The 15,585-nt window shown below is 52.9% G+C and overlaps 1 protein-coding gene and 1 pseudogene across 3 annotated transcripts in view; both read left to right on the forward strand.

Moving 5' to 3' along the window:
* Window positions 1–303: 303 nt before the first annotated feature.
* UBE2F (ubiquitin conjugating enzyme E2 F (putative)) overlaps window positions 304–15,585 on the forward strand; it is a 53,669-nt gene continuing 38,387 nt past the window's right edge. The window contains exons 1-2 of one of the 2 annotated variants that reach the window (XM_079925457.1): window positions 304–415; window positions 6,019–6,152. In XM_079925457.1, the coding sequence (XP_079781583.1) occupies window positions 6,035–6,152 (118 nt within the window). In that variant the 5' untranslated portion in view covers window positions 304–415; window positions 6,019–6,034. Of the gene's footprint in view, window positions 416–5,016; window positions 5,335–6,018; window positions 6,153–15,585 lie in introns of those variants that run through there. The other variant, XM_079925458.1, reaches the window with a different exon arrangement.
* Window positions 4,173–4,619, forward strand: LOC307187923 (small ribosomal subunit protein eS19-like; annotated as a pseudogene). The gene has a single exon. The product of its transcript is annotated as a small ribosomal subunit protein eS19-like (transcript).

The raw sequence follows: 15,585 nt of genomic DNA on the forward strand, positions 1-15,585 counted from the left end.
CGCGCAGAGAGCCCGGCCCTTCCGCGCGCAGGCTCGGAAACTGACTGGGCGACCTCGCCCCCGGTCGCCGCTGACCAATCAGCGCGGGCCGCTAGATCCGTGCCCGCCCCAGGCCGTGCCGTCAGCCAATGAGAGAGGCCCGAGAGGCCGGCCGCCGAGCCCAGCCCCGGCCGGCGCACTCTGCTGTTCGCCTGTCAGGCTCCAAATAAAGTTCTTCGGGGCTTTGAATTTTTTTTTTAAAGCGCCCTCTGCAGTCTCGGCAGCCGCGGGCGAGAGCGGCCGAGTCCCCGCCCCGCCACTTCCGGTCTCGCCGCCCGGAGCCGGTGCGGCTGTGAGGGGCTGCGTTTCGCCGCCGCCGGCCGGCCGGGCATGGTGTTGGGCGCCGGGCCCGCCTCGCCTGTCTCGGGGTGCCCAGGTGAGGAGCGCGCGGCCGTGCGGTGGGCGAGGGGCTGTCACGGGCTGGAGGGTGGCTCGGCTCCCGCGGCGCCGCTGCACCCGGCGGGCGGGCCGGAGGGCGGGCGGCGCCGGGGCCGCCACAGGCCGTGCGGGTCCTCACGGCCGGGCGTCGGGGGCTGGAGGGCGGGCGGACGCTGCGGGGCGTGGGCCGGGGGGCGCGGGGCTGGGTCCGGGGCGCTGGCCGCGGCCGGGCTCCAGGGGCAGTGCGCCCCGAGCCCGGACCTGTGCCGGGCGCACACACGGCCTCGTTCGCGCCCGCCGTCGCGGGGGAGCTGCTAGCCGCATTGTCCAGGAGGAAACGCAGCGCCGAGTGGGCCCAAGGTCACCGGCCCGACGTCGCCGGAGGCAACGGGGCTCGGTCTTAGGCAGCCGGACTCCTGATCATCTGTGAATCGGGCTAGGCCAGGGGGACGCTGAGGGTGAGGGGGAGCCCGGCTGCCGCCTCGCCAACTTGCCTGCGGCTTCCCCACAACCGGGGGAGACCACGGCTGGTTTGGAGGGTCTTCCCGGGCCAGAGGAGCTGGGAGGACATCTTGGACCGATCCGTACGGCCAAGTTTGGTGTGTAATCTTGGGTGTGGCCCCACCCTCCCTGGGTCTCAGTTCCCTCATCCGTCCCACGAGGGGATCGGGTCCGCCCTTCTGCCTTCCCTCCAGCGCCGGAGTGGGGTCAGGATGGACTGGAGTGGCCGGAGAAGGCTTCTTGGAGGAGAGGTAGGAATCTGGGTGGTCATCTGTTATCCTAAAGAAGCAGCAGGTTTAGGTGGTGAAGGGAGGGAGGGCATTCCAGACCTGGATGTCAGGGTGAGCAGAAGCTTCCAGAAACGAGCGGGGTGTTGTTGAGGAACAGGGAGGAGGCCCACCTACCTTGTGTAGAGGATTCATGGCTGAGTAAGGGGATGAAGGTAGGGGAAGGGCACGGGTGGGGGAGATGTTCAGAGACAGAAATCATCACCAGGCTAGGTGGTGCAGGGCTGGACATACCTGCTGCTCAGGTAGTAGGCAGGGCAGTGCAGGAGGAGGCAGGTTTACTGCTCAGGTAAAAGGGTTGGGCTCCAAAGGTCATCAGTCAGCCAGCCATGGAGCCAGGTGGGAGGTTCCTTGGGCCCTGGCGTTCTAAAGGAGAAGGGTGGGGTGTGGGCTTTTTTGTGTCCTGATCTGGGCCTCTTTGGCTGGAGAAGTTGGTTGTCCCCTAGTGACCTGCAGTTCCACCTTTTACACTTAGATTGGGACTTGTCTAGGGCAGGAAGAATCGTAAATGAGGTCCTCACCCCGTGAGCTGACTGGCCCCTGCACGGGTGACAGGGCCTGATTTTGCCACTATAAGCAGGAACACTGAGTCAGTACTGCTCGATGATGAGCCTAGTAAATACGGTACATCAGAATCTTCTCTGAACAGTCTGCAAGCAAGTCCCACCCAGAGGAAGAACTTAAATGGGCCAATTACAACTTGTGGAATTTAGAGACTGAGGGTGCTGTTACCGAAAATGCTGCCCTAGTCAAAGTGTAATTTGCAGTAAAGGGGAAGTTTAGTTTTAAATCAGGTCTTCAAGGGGTGAAGCATACTGAAGAAAGACGAGAGAATTCTGCAGCAAACTGCAGGTGTTCAGCTAACCTGACAGCTTGAATGATTATTTTCGTTCAGATCTCTTTGTACAGAGTTAAATTAGCAGCTATGTAGCAACCCCCGATTAGGCCTTTGCTTTATCCCTAAAGTGGTGTGTGAAAATGATACAGATGATGGAGAAATAGATGGTCGTTATATACTTAGATTTCATAGAATGTTAGGAAACTAAGTTTTGTCTTCTACAGGAAACAGACGCCAGTGTTTTCTTTGATATCTTGCATAGTCAGTCCTGTGTATTTTATTAAGGGCCACAAACGTGTTGACGATTGGAAACCAGGAATCTGACTCTAAATGGAATTGAGTATGGGGCATACTCTGCCCACAGAGAAGAATTCGGTGTGGGGTAGGAGTATAAGAGAATTAAGCAGAGTCCTCAGACTGCAGCCACACAGAAGAGTGTCTTGGTGTGAGCCTTCCTTTGTATGAGTGGGTCTTGCCAGGACCCTCTGAGCAGCTCCTTCAGTGCGGGTCTGCAGGGAGCTGGGTGCGGACCAATCATGTGCCCTAGGACTCCCCTTTCTGTTGGGCTCTTTATTATGGCTTTCCTAGGGTGCTGCCTACAGAACTCTCTTTACACACGCTGTGCTTTTATTGCTTGACGTGTTTTTATTACCAAGGTCAGCTAGAGGATAGAAACCAAGGGGACTTCGTGATAGACGCATATCTTGGCCCACCATCAGGCGACCCTGTCGATGTGGTGAGAGTGATGTGTTCAGGTGTGGGTGCCTGGCAGTGGGCTTGCTGGGGAGGCAGACCCTGCTTTGGGATCCAGATCTGCTTGAGGGATTCCTGGCAGGATCGTTCGGGGGCCGCTGAGCAGGGGGGTGCTGGCTCTAGCTGGTGCTGCTGTGTCTGGTAGCTTGTGGGCTGGAGCCTCCACAGGAGTTCCCGACTCCTTGCCCCGCTCCCCCCGCCCCGCCCTCCCTTGTGAGGGGGCTTGGTAAACGGAACCGGTAGTCCCTGCCCTGGGTGAAGCTGGGAAGGTGTGTGTCCATCGGTGATGGTCCTCTCCGTGGGTCCAGCTGAGGTAGAGTGGGAGTAAAGAAACTAGCAATGGTTTGGTTTCACATTTTTTTTCAATTTTATTGAGGTATAACTGAAGTACACTAAACTGTACATACTTAAACTATGCAATTTGATCAGTCTTGACGTACGGATATACCCCTGAAACCATCACCACATTCGAGATAAAAACATCCCATCATCTACACGAGGGAAACTAGTGTTTCGTGGTGACCTCTTCTAGCAGCTGAGTGGCCTCAGACAACCCAGTTCCTGGGCCCTGGTTGTCCCAGAGTCCACATCCATAAAATAGAGTGGGAGTCAGGGGAGAAGTCCTTCGCAGGTTTGAAATTCTAGGAGCTTGTGAGTGCTTGTGTGTAATAGAACTATCTCTTGAAGCATTTAGACCAGTGACTCCTCTTAAAAATTGTTTATTTATTTGTTTGTTTATTTATTTATTTAGGCTGCATTGGGTCTTCATTGCCGCGCGTGGGATTTCTCTAGTTGCGGCAAGGGGGGGCTCCTCTTCGCTGTGGTGCGTGGGCTTTTCATTGCCGTGGCTTCTCATTGCAGAGCACGGGCTCTAGGCACGCGGGCTTCAGTAGTTGTGGCACGCGGGCTCAGTAGTTGTGGCACATGGGCTCAGTAGTTGTGGCTCATGGGCTCTAGAGTGCAGGTTTGGTATTTGTAGCGCGTGGGCTTAGTTGCTCTGCGGCATGTGGGATCTTCCCGGACCAGGGCTTGAGCCCGTGTCCCCTGCATTGGCAGGCGGATTCTTAACCACTGTGCCTCCAGGGAAGTCCCTAGACCAGTGACTCTTAAAGGGATTAGATGTGTGTGTGTTTGTGCATAGGTCCTGTACAGTTCAGAAGGTCATATTCAATATGTTGTTTTCATGGTACAAACAATAGAAAATTAAATCTTACAGTCTTTGTGGGGTGGGGGAATACACAGAAGATGGTGTGAAAAGCTATGTGAGGGACCTGGGTTAAAATGGTTAAAAATACTGATGGGGGGAGAGTTATTCTTATAGCTTGGCTTTCGGGATCTTGGCTTCAGCCCCTGGCTGGCAGTGCAGAGGCTGCACGATGCCTGGAGTTTCCTGTAAAAGACGTGAACCAGCGGGAGTTCGTCAGAGCTCTGGCAGCCTTCCTCAGAAAGTCCGGAAGCTGAAAGTCCCTGAATGGGTGGACACTGTCAAGCTGGCCAAGCATAAAGGGCTCACTCCCTACGATGAGAACTGGTTCTACACACGAGCTGCTTCCACAGCACGGCACCTGTACCTCCGGGCGGCGCTGGGGTTGGTGCCATGACCAAGATCTATGGGGGGGCGTCAGAGACATGGCGTCATGCCCAGCCACTTAAGCAGAGGCTCCAAGAGCGTGGCCCGTCGGGTCCTCCAAGCCCTGGAGGGGCTGAAAATGGTGGAAAAGGACCAAGATGGGGGCCACAAACTAACACCTCAGGGACAGAGAGATCTGGACAGAATCGCTGGACAGGTGACAGCCGCCAAGAAGCAGCATCAGAACAAATGATGCTCATTCGTAAAAACAAACAAACAAACAAACAAGATCTTGGCTTCAAACTAAAAGTTCTGTGCTTAGGTCATGTTTTTCATCTGGAAGTTTTTAGATCATTTTCTTTTGAAAATGATCAGAGTGGTACTGAAAGGAAATTACATTAAAGCAACAAAGGAAATTATGAAAATATTGAGCTGGTGACCAATTTTTGTCCTCAATCAAAAGAAGTTCCAGGGCTTCCCTGGTGGCGCAGTGGTTAAGCATCTGCCTGCCAATGCAGGGGACACGGGTTCGAGCCCTGGTCCGGGAAGATCCCACATGGCACGGAGCAGCTAAGCCCGTGCACCACAACTACTGACCCTGCACTCTAGAGCCCGTGACCCACAACTACTGACCTCCTGCGCCTAGAGCCCGTGCTCTGCAACAAGAGAAGCCACCACAGTGAGAAGCCTACGCACCACAATGAAGAGTAGCCCCCGCTCGCTGCAGCTAGAGAAAGCCCATGCGCAGGAACGAAGACCCAACACAGCCAAAAATAAAAAATAAAATTTAAAAATTAAAAAAAAAAAAAAGTTCCAGAATTCCTCTCCAACTGGTAAAGCAAGCAAGAAGAGTTAGGAGGCCTGTCAGATGAATGGCGGTTTATGTTAGAAACAGAAGGCAGATTCTAGAGGACAGTTCTATCTGTAAACATCGTTGACATCTTTAGTCCTTTCTCCGAAGCAGTCAGGTGCATCACCTATTTTTGGTCTTTATTATCCTTCCCAGTGAGCTGTCAGTGAGGGAACCTGAAACATAGGTGGGTTGGAAGTAGCCAAGTGAAAATAATCTAGTTTGGAACATTAATTATAACTTAATTATGTTGCTATTGCCTAACAATATAAATACAGTACAACGTAAATAAATGTGAAGATGCTTATTAAGGTTCTAGCCACACCTTTATTAAAGGAAGGAGGAAAGAAAGCATTGCGGTGCTCCCTCCTCACCAGAGGTGGACACTCCCTTCAGTCTGTGCTGGGCCAGGCCCTGGGGCCATACCCTCAGGTGCATGGTCCACACAGCAGGGATGGGCAGACTTACCAGTGGACAGCGGTGGGCCTACGTGAGGCCCGTCAGCGGAGGTTGCCCTAGACCATGAGCGCCCAGGAGCATTGCCACTGCTACATCCCGGGGCCTGGCGCCCAGTGAGTGTTAAATGCTTGGCTCACCCTTGTTGAATTTTCATTCATACTTTAAAACATCAGATTTAGAGAGGCATAGAGATTATCCACATTCATTATGAAGGAATGCAGTGTTATTGTATCTTACATGCTAAATTTTTCTGTAACTAAATTATGGGAAAAATATTAAAAAGCACCTTACATCATTGTCTTCACTGTCCAGTCACTGTCTTAACCTGCTTTTGGCCTTTCAGGATAAAGGTAGCAGTGATGCTGACACTGGCAAGCAAACTGAAGCGGGATGACGGTCTCAAAGGGTCCCGGGCGTCAGCCACAGCCTCCGACTCCACTCGGCGGGTTTCTGTGAGAGACAGGCTGCTTGTCAAAGGTAATGACCATCCGTGTGAGCTGTTTTTCTATCCCATAACAAAATGAAGTCTGCCTGGAGGCTCTTCTGGGATACGAAGCAGCCTGTTGTTGAATAGAAGTACCTGTTTGAAAATATTTTGAAATATAATTGCTGTCACATACAACAGAAGAACTTTGTACTCTGCACACACTATGGGAATGCTGATGGCAAGAAAACGGTATTAAAACTGGTGTGTCTTATGCCCTTGGGATATTCTCTGCAGGGGCTGCCAGAATGCTAGGAGAAGGAGTAAGGTACTCCTTCAGCAGACTGACGACTCTGGTCTCAGTGCTGTCATTATCCGGCTGGTGTGTGTGTGGGGGTGGGGAGTCGGGGAGGTTCTTCCTTTCTGGACTCCTCAGCAGCAGAGTGTCTGACCTGTAGAGGGAGGGACTGGAGATCGGTAATCTCTTAGGATCCTTCTCTCTTTTATTTATTCACAGCCTGAGGACAGCCTTGTGCAAAATTGGTTCTTGTCCCAGAATTAATAATAGAGTGTCCTAGCAGTAGTCTTTGGAGAAGGGTTACGTGATGTATGTGTGTGACTATGCGAGTGTTTGTGTGGAACTTTTGCATGTATCCGTTGAACAGATTTACAACTATTGAGTGCAAAGGCAGTTTCCTAGGGTCATGAGGACCACGAAAGATCAAACAGTTTCTGCCTTGAAGGAGCACTCTACTTTATGACACATGTTTACATTTTTAAGTGTAAGGAGCTAGGAAGCACAGAGGGTTAAATGATTTGTTAGAACTGTCTGTTTTCATGTTGTGTTAGGTGGACATGGTGGGGGTGGCTGCCATCTGCATGTCCGGGAACAGATCTGCTGGTGGGAGACCTGGCGTTTATGAATGCCCCGTGTTGGGCCTTCTCAGAAGCAAAGCACAGCTGCGTTTGGGAAGGGGTGGGCACAGGAGATGCCGGGTTCCGGGACGCGTCACTGGTGTACTCTCCCCTGTTCTCCCTCTGCCCCTGGATCGTGACTGAGCTCTGGCTTTCCCAGCCTGATGGGTGATAGGTTAAAGATGGAGTCAGAATCGTTTTTGACATTTTGGCAAAATACCTTCTGTGTCAGGGAGAGCGTTAGACGGTATTTAGTTTGTTACAACACAGGAAGGTTTACCCTGCGGGGTTTGGGGCTGTGGCCTGGGCTGCAGCCCCTCACTTGGGTGGCCTGATAGGACTTGAGTCTCTTTCCTGGGTGCTGGCTCAAGGGTTCCATCTGCAGAGGAAGCCAGGAGCCAAGCAAGCCAGGGAAGGGGTTTGACGCGTGGGTCAAAGTCCTTCGAGGGGAGGGTGTTCTAATGCCAGGGAGTTGCGGTGAGAAGGGGGTTGCAGCTGAGGAGGAGCGGGGGGGAAGCTGGCAAATGGACGGCGCCATCTTCTTTCCCGCCTCCTGTCACGGCGGACAGCAGCACTTGTCTGCTGAGCGCCTGCGGCCAGGCCCTCTGTTGGGTGCTTTATAGGGGCAGCTCTTGTTTGACTTTTGCTAAGCCTTGCCAGGTGGGTGGTTCATTTTACAGCTCAAGAACTGAGACTCAGAGGTTCAAAAGCTTGCCCAGGTCACAGCTTTATTGCAGCAAGACAGCCAGACCCACATTTTGGGGTAGGGCAGGCACTTGGGGAACAGACCCAGCAAGCAGAACCCGAAGGAGCAGAACAGAAGTGTGAGTCCCCAGAAGAGAGAACTCAGGGAGGCACAGAGGCTCCACCACACGCCCTCCCGCTCAGGGATTCCCTGAGAGCTCTCAAATGACTCGAGGCCCTGACGCAGCCCAGGGGAGCCCCCTGAGGCCCATGGAGCTGGACTCTGCCCCAGCTCCTAGGACAGGAGATGTCTTTGGCTGGGTTTACAGGACCCAGCTGAGGTCCTTTGATTTTGTGGGGCTTATCGAGGAGAGGTGCAAAACCTCCTCGAGAGGCCACCTGTTTCCATTCTCCCAGAGACACTGGGGGTTATTAGGTTTCCGGGCCCAGAGCACTTGCAGTTGGCGGTGGTTGTACCAAGCTTCAGTGTAACACGCCCCTCATGTGGCCTGCTCTCCATCTGCCTCGGGGTGGCCAGCCCAGTGTGGGCCGGCTGACTGAGTGGTGAGTAGTTTGGGCTCGTGGTGGAGGGTAGGTGGAGAGGAAGGGTGGGCCCGACCTGAGAGAGGAGGCTGTAATAAAGAACGCTCTCATGGCTGATGACTGTTCGGGCTGCACCTAGAGCGCTCCTTCAGAATGCGGCAGCACCTCCATTCTGGGGGTTTCTGATGGTCAGGTGGAGCCCGGCGGAGTCCATGGCTGTCGTGGGCCTGGTGAGGCACTTGGAGGGGTGGTTACTGTGAGAGCCCCTCCTAGCTGAAACTCCCCTTGGGGACTTTGAGAAAAGTCAGTTGTCCGGGTTCAGTGAGATGGCTGCAGTCAGGACTGTCATCTGGGGCTGTGGCTGTGGCTCACGTGAGGATGTTGCTCCTGAGGATCCCTGAGTAGCAGAACAGTGTATTCATGCGCCTTTGGGACTCGGTGCCACGGGCTGGGTTCCCGGGAGTGGGGAATTTGGCGTGCGGTGTAGTTATTAAAGGGTATCCTTGGGACTGATGCCTGTGGAGGGTGGTGGAGGAAGCAGGAGCGGGCAGAGGGAGAGGGAGAGCTCTGACGGAGGCCCCATGACAGCCTCTGCTCCAGAGCAGGCGTGGCCCTTCACAGCTGTCCCCAGTCAGGGGAGATGGTCAGGCCTTCCTGCTCTGCTCGACCAGTCGTCAGATGGGTCTGGCCTGAGGTGGGACTCTGGGCAGCCCACACAGTCCCTGGAAGGGTTGAGAGCTGAAGGCCATCTGCTGAGAGCCCTCGCTGAGAGGACATCTGGGCCATGCGTCCATCGCCCAGAGGAAAGACCACAGACACTTAGAGGCAAAAATATGTTTTTAGCTGGTCCGCTGCCATGCTTGACCATGCACGGGGGAGATCTGGCTTGGTGCGGGTGGCTGTAAGGTTAACGTGGGAGATCGGAGGTTGACAGGGACACTTGTCCCTAGTGGTGAGGGCCAGTGGTAGCTACAAAACTGAAGCTTCTGTTCTTTTTCTTGGGCTAGTGGGCCCCGTTCTGAAGGTGACAGGTGGAGTCAGCTGTCCCTGGAATACTGTGGCCTGCCTCGGAGCCGCTGGCCAGTGTGAGGCTCTACCACACTGGCACCTTGGCCATACCAGCTTTTCATTTGCACCCCTGGGGTCATTCTCAAGGATATCCTCCAGGCTGCAACCGGAGAGATGCTTGCAGCAGCAGTCCCTGGAGGGTATAGAACAATCAGGTGTTTCTGGGCGAGGACTGAGGGCTGCTGTCTGCCCTGAATCCTGGGAGTTGGGGACACTGGGGAGAGAGCGTTTCAGATCTGCGCATTTCCTTTTGGCCCCAGCTCAGGTCTGGGCCTCTCTGGGAGCCATCACCGGTGCTTTCAGCCACAGGGCAGAGGGCACTGCGTTTCCGGTGGACCCTTGTGGTTCCTCCAAGTCCGTCAATTTCTGAGTCTGATGATGCTCCCCACCTTCCAAAAAAGCCTCTGGGCAGAATGACCTACTTTTTTTTCTGTCTGAAGCTTGGCACTTTTCATATAATGGGAACGTGATTGTGTGTCTCCCTGTCCTTTGACTTGTTCACGTGACAAAGATTTTAGTGCCTGGTGTGTGCCAGCCTCCTGTTAGTGGCCCCTGAAGACCTCAAGGGGCTCCAGGCAGGCTGGCAGGAAGCTTTTGCTAAATGTGGAGATTTGGAATTGAGCTGACTGAGTTCAGGGCCAGGGCTGGAGTTGGGAATGAATCTATAGCCATTGTCCCATCAGCCCCTGTGCTCCATGTGGCTCCTGGTGTTCTCTTGTTTTAGCAGCTGTGGCGGCTCTCCATACTCTGAGCCTACTCTGCAGAGCAGAGAGGCCTGGCTGCCCTCCTGCATGGGCTTCCCAGCATCCAAGGTGCAGGTGTCTCCACGAGGTGCCACACGGGGCCTCCTTTGGCTGAGCGCTTCTGTGTCCACATGAGCGGTCTGGTCACGTGGTATAGGAACGGCTCCGGTTCAGGGCGCTTCCTGGAAGAGTGGGCAAAAGAGAACCATTTATTGTTCTCCAGAGCTGCTCTCTCCATGCCAGGCCCTGCCCAGGACTCTGGAGGTGGGCTCAGGGTTGGCTTGTCATGTTGGCAGGGTATTCAGAGCATTTAGCAGCATTTGAAGCTGTGGCTGTGTGTTCCAATATGTGTTCTAAAGACGAGGGCAGTGGCCCAAAGAGGAGGAGTCCTGCTAACGTGGAGTAAGGCAGCTGGCCCAAGCCTAACCTTTAAATGCTTGGCTGCAGGGTTAAACACCACTGAAACTGCCCAGGGAATTTGGTGGCCCTCAGGTGTGCCGGATAGCCCAGGAATGGGGGTGGGCAGGGAGGATCTGTAGAAGACACGTGAGGGCTCAAGTCAGCTTTGTCTGCTCATGTTGAAAGTGGGTGATAATGAGGCTTTGGGGATCCATTCCCAGAGACTGCTACGGGGGCTGTGCTGGTTTTGGGGGTTACATCCTAGCTTCCCCAGAGTGTGGAGGGAGGGGGCCGTGAGTACTCTGGGCCTGCACTCTGCAGTGTGCTGCTAGAAGGCCCTTGGACTGAGTGGAAGGGCTGATGTGGGGCTTGGTGGGGCTCTTGGGCAGTAGCCATGCCATCTCTGGGAATAGGATGGTGCTGCTGGGGCAAGTGTCTCCCCCATAAGGGCACTGTGCATGGATGCTGGTGATGCAGAAGAGGTGCTCAAGGCATAAAGACAGACGGGAGGCTAAGAGATAAAGTTGTAGTTCAAGAAATCGAAGAGGTAGTGGTTCAGGTGGAAAGAGGTAATCAAGTCTCATGGGACATAGCTGCCAGCTCTTCCTGGGTCAAAGGGCTCAGCTGCCCTGCCTCGTGTTACCTGATGGGGCTCGGAGCTGGCTCTTGCTAAGAACCATCTGCATCTATGATTGGCCTTTGTCTTAGTCAGCTCAGGCTACCATAATAAAAGAGCATAGACTGGGGGGCTTAACCAATACACATTTATTTCTCATGGGTCTGGAGGTTGGAAAGTCCAAGATCAAGGCATCGGCAGATTCAGTTCCTGGTGAGGGCCCTCTTCCTGGCTTGTAAGCACCTGGTGTCTTTTCCCATAAGGGCATGAATCTCGTCATGAGGGCCCCACCCTCCTGACCTCATTTGACCCTAATTACCTCCCAAAGGCCCCACCTCATACCATTACATGGTGGGTAGGGGTTTAGGGCTTCAGCATAAGAACTTGGGCGGGGGACACGGTTCAGTCCTCAGCACCTTTGGAATGCCTCAGTCCCCAGCTGTCTGAGGAGAAAGGCTCCTCGTGTCTCAGGATTTTCACACTGAGAGTACTGCCACCCTGCTGGCAAGTGTGCTTGTTTGTCGAGCATTTCCTGAGCACTCCAAGTGTGCCAAGCTCAGGCCCAGGCACTGGGGTCCCAGGGCTGGGTCAGGATCTACAGTCCCCACCACCAAAAAGGCACAGGTTCAAGTGGCAGGTGGTGCGGAAACAGCTAGAGCACTGTGTTGTGGGCAGCCTACCGCAGAAGGGGCTGAGTGCGTGCTGTGTGGGGGCCATTGTGGTAATGGGGCGGATTTTGTAGTCTGACATTTCAGGGCAGTCAGTCGTGCTTCAAGTGGGCTCTGTGGTTTGATGTGTAGTTAGACAGGAAAAGCGTCTAATTTCTCAGGAGGAAGTTGTGCAGCCACTTACTTGTGCCAGGTGCCAGGTGCCTCCCCAGAGGTGGGCCTGTGAGCCGGAGAGGTGTTAGCATCTTTGCAACAGGCGCGACTTCAGCAGTTTAAAAATATCTGAACTTCTTGTTACCTTCCAGGTGGGGTGGTGTCCTTTGGGCAGTGAGGTTATCCAGGGGAGGACTGCTGCTTTGCCAAGAGGCCTCTTGAGCGTGTAAAGCAAATCCCTGGCTTCTTTGGCCATAGTCTGCTTGTAGGTGGGTTCTGAGGTTATTACTATCGATGTCAGTGAATTATTATTTGCCATCATCAAACTACTTGTCATCTGTGACAACTCCCTGAGAGGAACACTGCGTTGTAGTTCGTTTATCTTCCATACTGGGCTGGACTAAAATGCCAGGCATCTTTAATGAAATCCTTCTGCCTCCAAGGTCATATTCCTTGCCCACTCTGGTTCTTGGACCAGAAGTCTGCAGAGGCCCTGACTGTGGTGGGGGTCATCACTGGACTAGGTCTGAGGGCTCTCGTCTTTGGAGTTGAATTCTAGACCACAATGTGAAATTATTGAATCCGTCTGTGTAAATTAGCTGTGTGTAAATAGTTTAGCTTGGCAAAGTAGCCTACAGCAGTTCCTATACCTGGAGGAATAAAACATTCAGAGGCCTAGGCCCCAGCTAGGACTTTTGGTGTAATTGGTCTGGATAGGGTGGGGTGGCAGGGTTTGCTCAGCAGGTGCTAGGTTGTGGGGATGGGTACACAGCTCCAAATTTTACTAAAAATCATTGAATTATACACTTAAAGTTGGTCTATTTTATAGTATGTAAATTGTACCTCACCAAGGCTGTTTATTAAACAAACAAACAAAAAAAACAAAAAAATTCCCCAGATGATTGTGTGCAGCCAGGGCGGAGAACCCCTGTCCTACAGTGAGGCGTCCTCTGGCCCAGAGCCTCTCATCCCCACACTAGGTCCCTGTAATGCAGCATCCGGTTCTGTTGCTCAGTCATCACGACACCCTGGTCAGTGCATCCCTGCCCTCCTGTGTCCGGGCCTCACCTTTTCCCTGTTCCTTGGCAGTAGACTGTCTTCTCAAATTTTTCACTTCTGTCATGTTGCCCCATTTCACATCCTCTGGGCATGTTTTCTATTTCTCTGGGTTTTTGTAAAACTGAATGACAAGAGTTCTCATGACAGGAGTCAGGATAGGCCCGCCAGAGAAAACCAGGTTCCAGTGGCCAGCATCAATCTCTCAAAAGAAGGGTCCTCAAGAAGAGTTTCTTGTGAATACTTATCAACAAAAAGTTAAGTAATAGTGTAATAAATATGTAAATAGTATTCACCTTAAAACCATCTAGATTTAATTATATGGATAGCATATATTTAAAAGTGATTAATATGCATGACTCATTTGATAAGAGGTGTGCTTTTTTGATAAAATGAGTGCCCTGTGTGGGCTGTTGGAGCAGAGCCTGGCTCGAACCCCATCCTGGTCGGAGGGCCGGGGTGGGTGGCCTCAGAGTGTTTCTTTACCCCATGCCCTGCTAGAGTGAAAGGCGAAACTAAAGATCACCATGGTCGTTATAAGTATGATGCTAGTGAACCTTCCATAGGATCTTCATCATTTTGTTTTAAGTGCATATATTCTAGTATACCATAGCACAAGACTGCCAGGACTGCAGTCCTTACTTCCTCCCTCCTCTGCCTCACCTCACTTGTCTGGATACCCATCCCGAGTGCCTGGAACCCAGACCTAATACATTTAGTGGGCCACCCGTCTCTACCGAGATTCTCAGCTAGCTGAGGTCAGAGCCTGTGCCTTTCCTAAACCTTTAGCCTCAAAATAGCCATCTGCCAGTCTCCCCACTAACGCACTCAGCTTTACAAACATTGTGGCCTCTCCCTTCCCACCCATTCTCCCCCTCTCCACCCCCTGCTCTGCACTTGAAGGAGTCATTTGCTTCTTAGTGTTTTGTAGACTGGTTTCATCTTTCCACTTACCTTCCTGTTGTTGTTGTTGTTGTTTTTTACATCTTTTTTGGAATATAGTTGCTTTACAATGGTGTGTTAGTTTCTGCCTTATAACAAAGTGAATCAGTTGTACATATACACATGTTCCCATATCTCTTCCCTCTTGCGTCTCCCTCCCTCCCACCCTCCCTATCCCACCCCTCCAGGCGGTCACAAAGCACTGAGCTGATCTCCCTGTGCTATGCGGTTGCTTCCCACCAGCTATCTACCTTACTGCCAACAAACACATGAAAGAATGTTCAACATCGTTAATCATTAGAGAAATGCAAATCAAAACTACAATGAGGTATCATCTCACACCGGTCAGAGATCCACATCCCAGGCTTGCCTCAGGCCTCATTCCCCTCGGACCAGTCTGTCCTCTCTACTGAATCATTCCTACTGTTCCTCCTGTCTCTCATCGGTGACTTTCCCTGCTCCTGTCCTCTGCTTTCTGCCAAAGTTCTTTCTTCTCACCAGTCTCTCCCCTTCGTTGGTCTCATGACGTCAGGTGGCATCACTCTGCAGGGGCTCCCCAGCCCTGGCCCTGGTCGTGCACCCAGACTTCAACTCTCCCACCCGCCCCCCTCAGCTTCTCAGCCCTCAAGCCTCGGTGCCATCTCTGATTGCCACACACACTCACACACACACACACACACACACACACACACACACACACACACACACACACACACACACACACACACACACACACGACAGTTGGCAGAGCCTTCTGTCCTCTTTGCTGTTAGGCACGCTGGCTCTCCCCACCTCTGCTGAGTCCTTGCCGCCTCTCAGAGCACCCACCTCCCAGGTCACCTGGCCTCCGCTTAGGTGTCCTCTTGAGGCAAAGCTTAGGAACTTTTGTTCAGAAACCTCCCCTGGCTCCTGTTGCTGCAGAATAAAGTGGAGAATTCTGCGCCCTCCACCATCCTGGCCCTGGTTTCCCACCTTGTTTCCCATTGCTCTGGCTGCACTGCGTACCGTCTGGTTTCTGTGCTTGTCTGAGTTCTGTGCTTTTGCACATTGCTAACTTATCTCCTTGAAATACCTTTTCCCCACCTCTGTGGGACTGAATTCTACTGGTTCTTTAACGCCCAGATTGAAAACCTCCTCCTTCCTTCAGTCTCCGCAGCTGGAGAGTCACCAGAGCACGTTATGTTATGTCAGAGGCGCAGGCGACTTGCCTGCCCGGTTTCTTCTGGGTGCTCCCCCAGACCTCAGCTCGGGAATAGCAGGTTTGGTGGGAGCTCTGCAGCTTTGTCCTGGCAGAGGGGTGCTGGGCTTGAATGCTGAATGAGTGACGGACAGAAGAGGCCCCAGAGGAGAGCACTAGGGCGAAGGAATGCAGCTCCAAGGAGGAGGCTTCCTTGGGTATCAGCTTGCCCACAGATGGCGGGGCAGCACAGGAGCCCAGCAGGAGGTAGAGAGTTTTCTCTCCCTGGAAAAGTTCTAGCGCAAACTGGGCAAGCCCTCACGGGAAGACAAATCCGGAAAAACTGGAAGAGGCGGAGATATAAATATAAATCAGATTTTGAGGGCAGTAGTTCCACTACTTGGGGGAACAAGATTTTCAAAAACGCTTTAGTGACTGTTTACCTATAGATAATTTCTATGTTAATTTTGAGTAGTTCTCATTCTCGCGGAAGTAAAATTTCAAGGGCCCTCGACTGCACTT

The sequence above is a fragment of the Stenella coeruleoalba genome (assembly GCF_951394435.1).
Source record: "Stenella coeruleoalba genome assembly, chromosome: 6".
Lineage (NCBI taxonomy): Eukaryota > Metazoa > Chordata > Mammalia > Artiodactyla > Delphinidae > Stenella > Stenella coeruleoalba.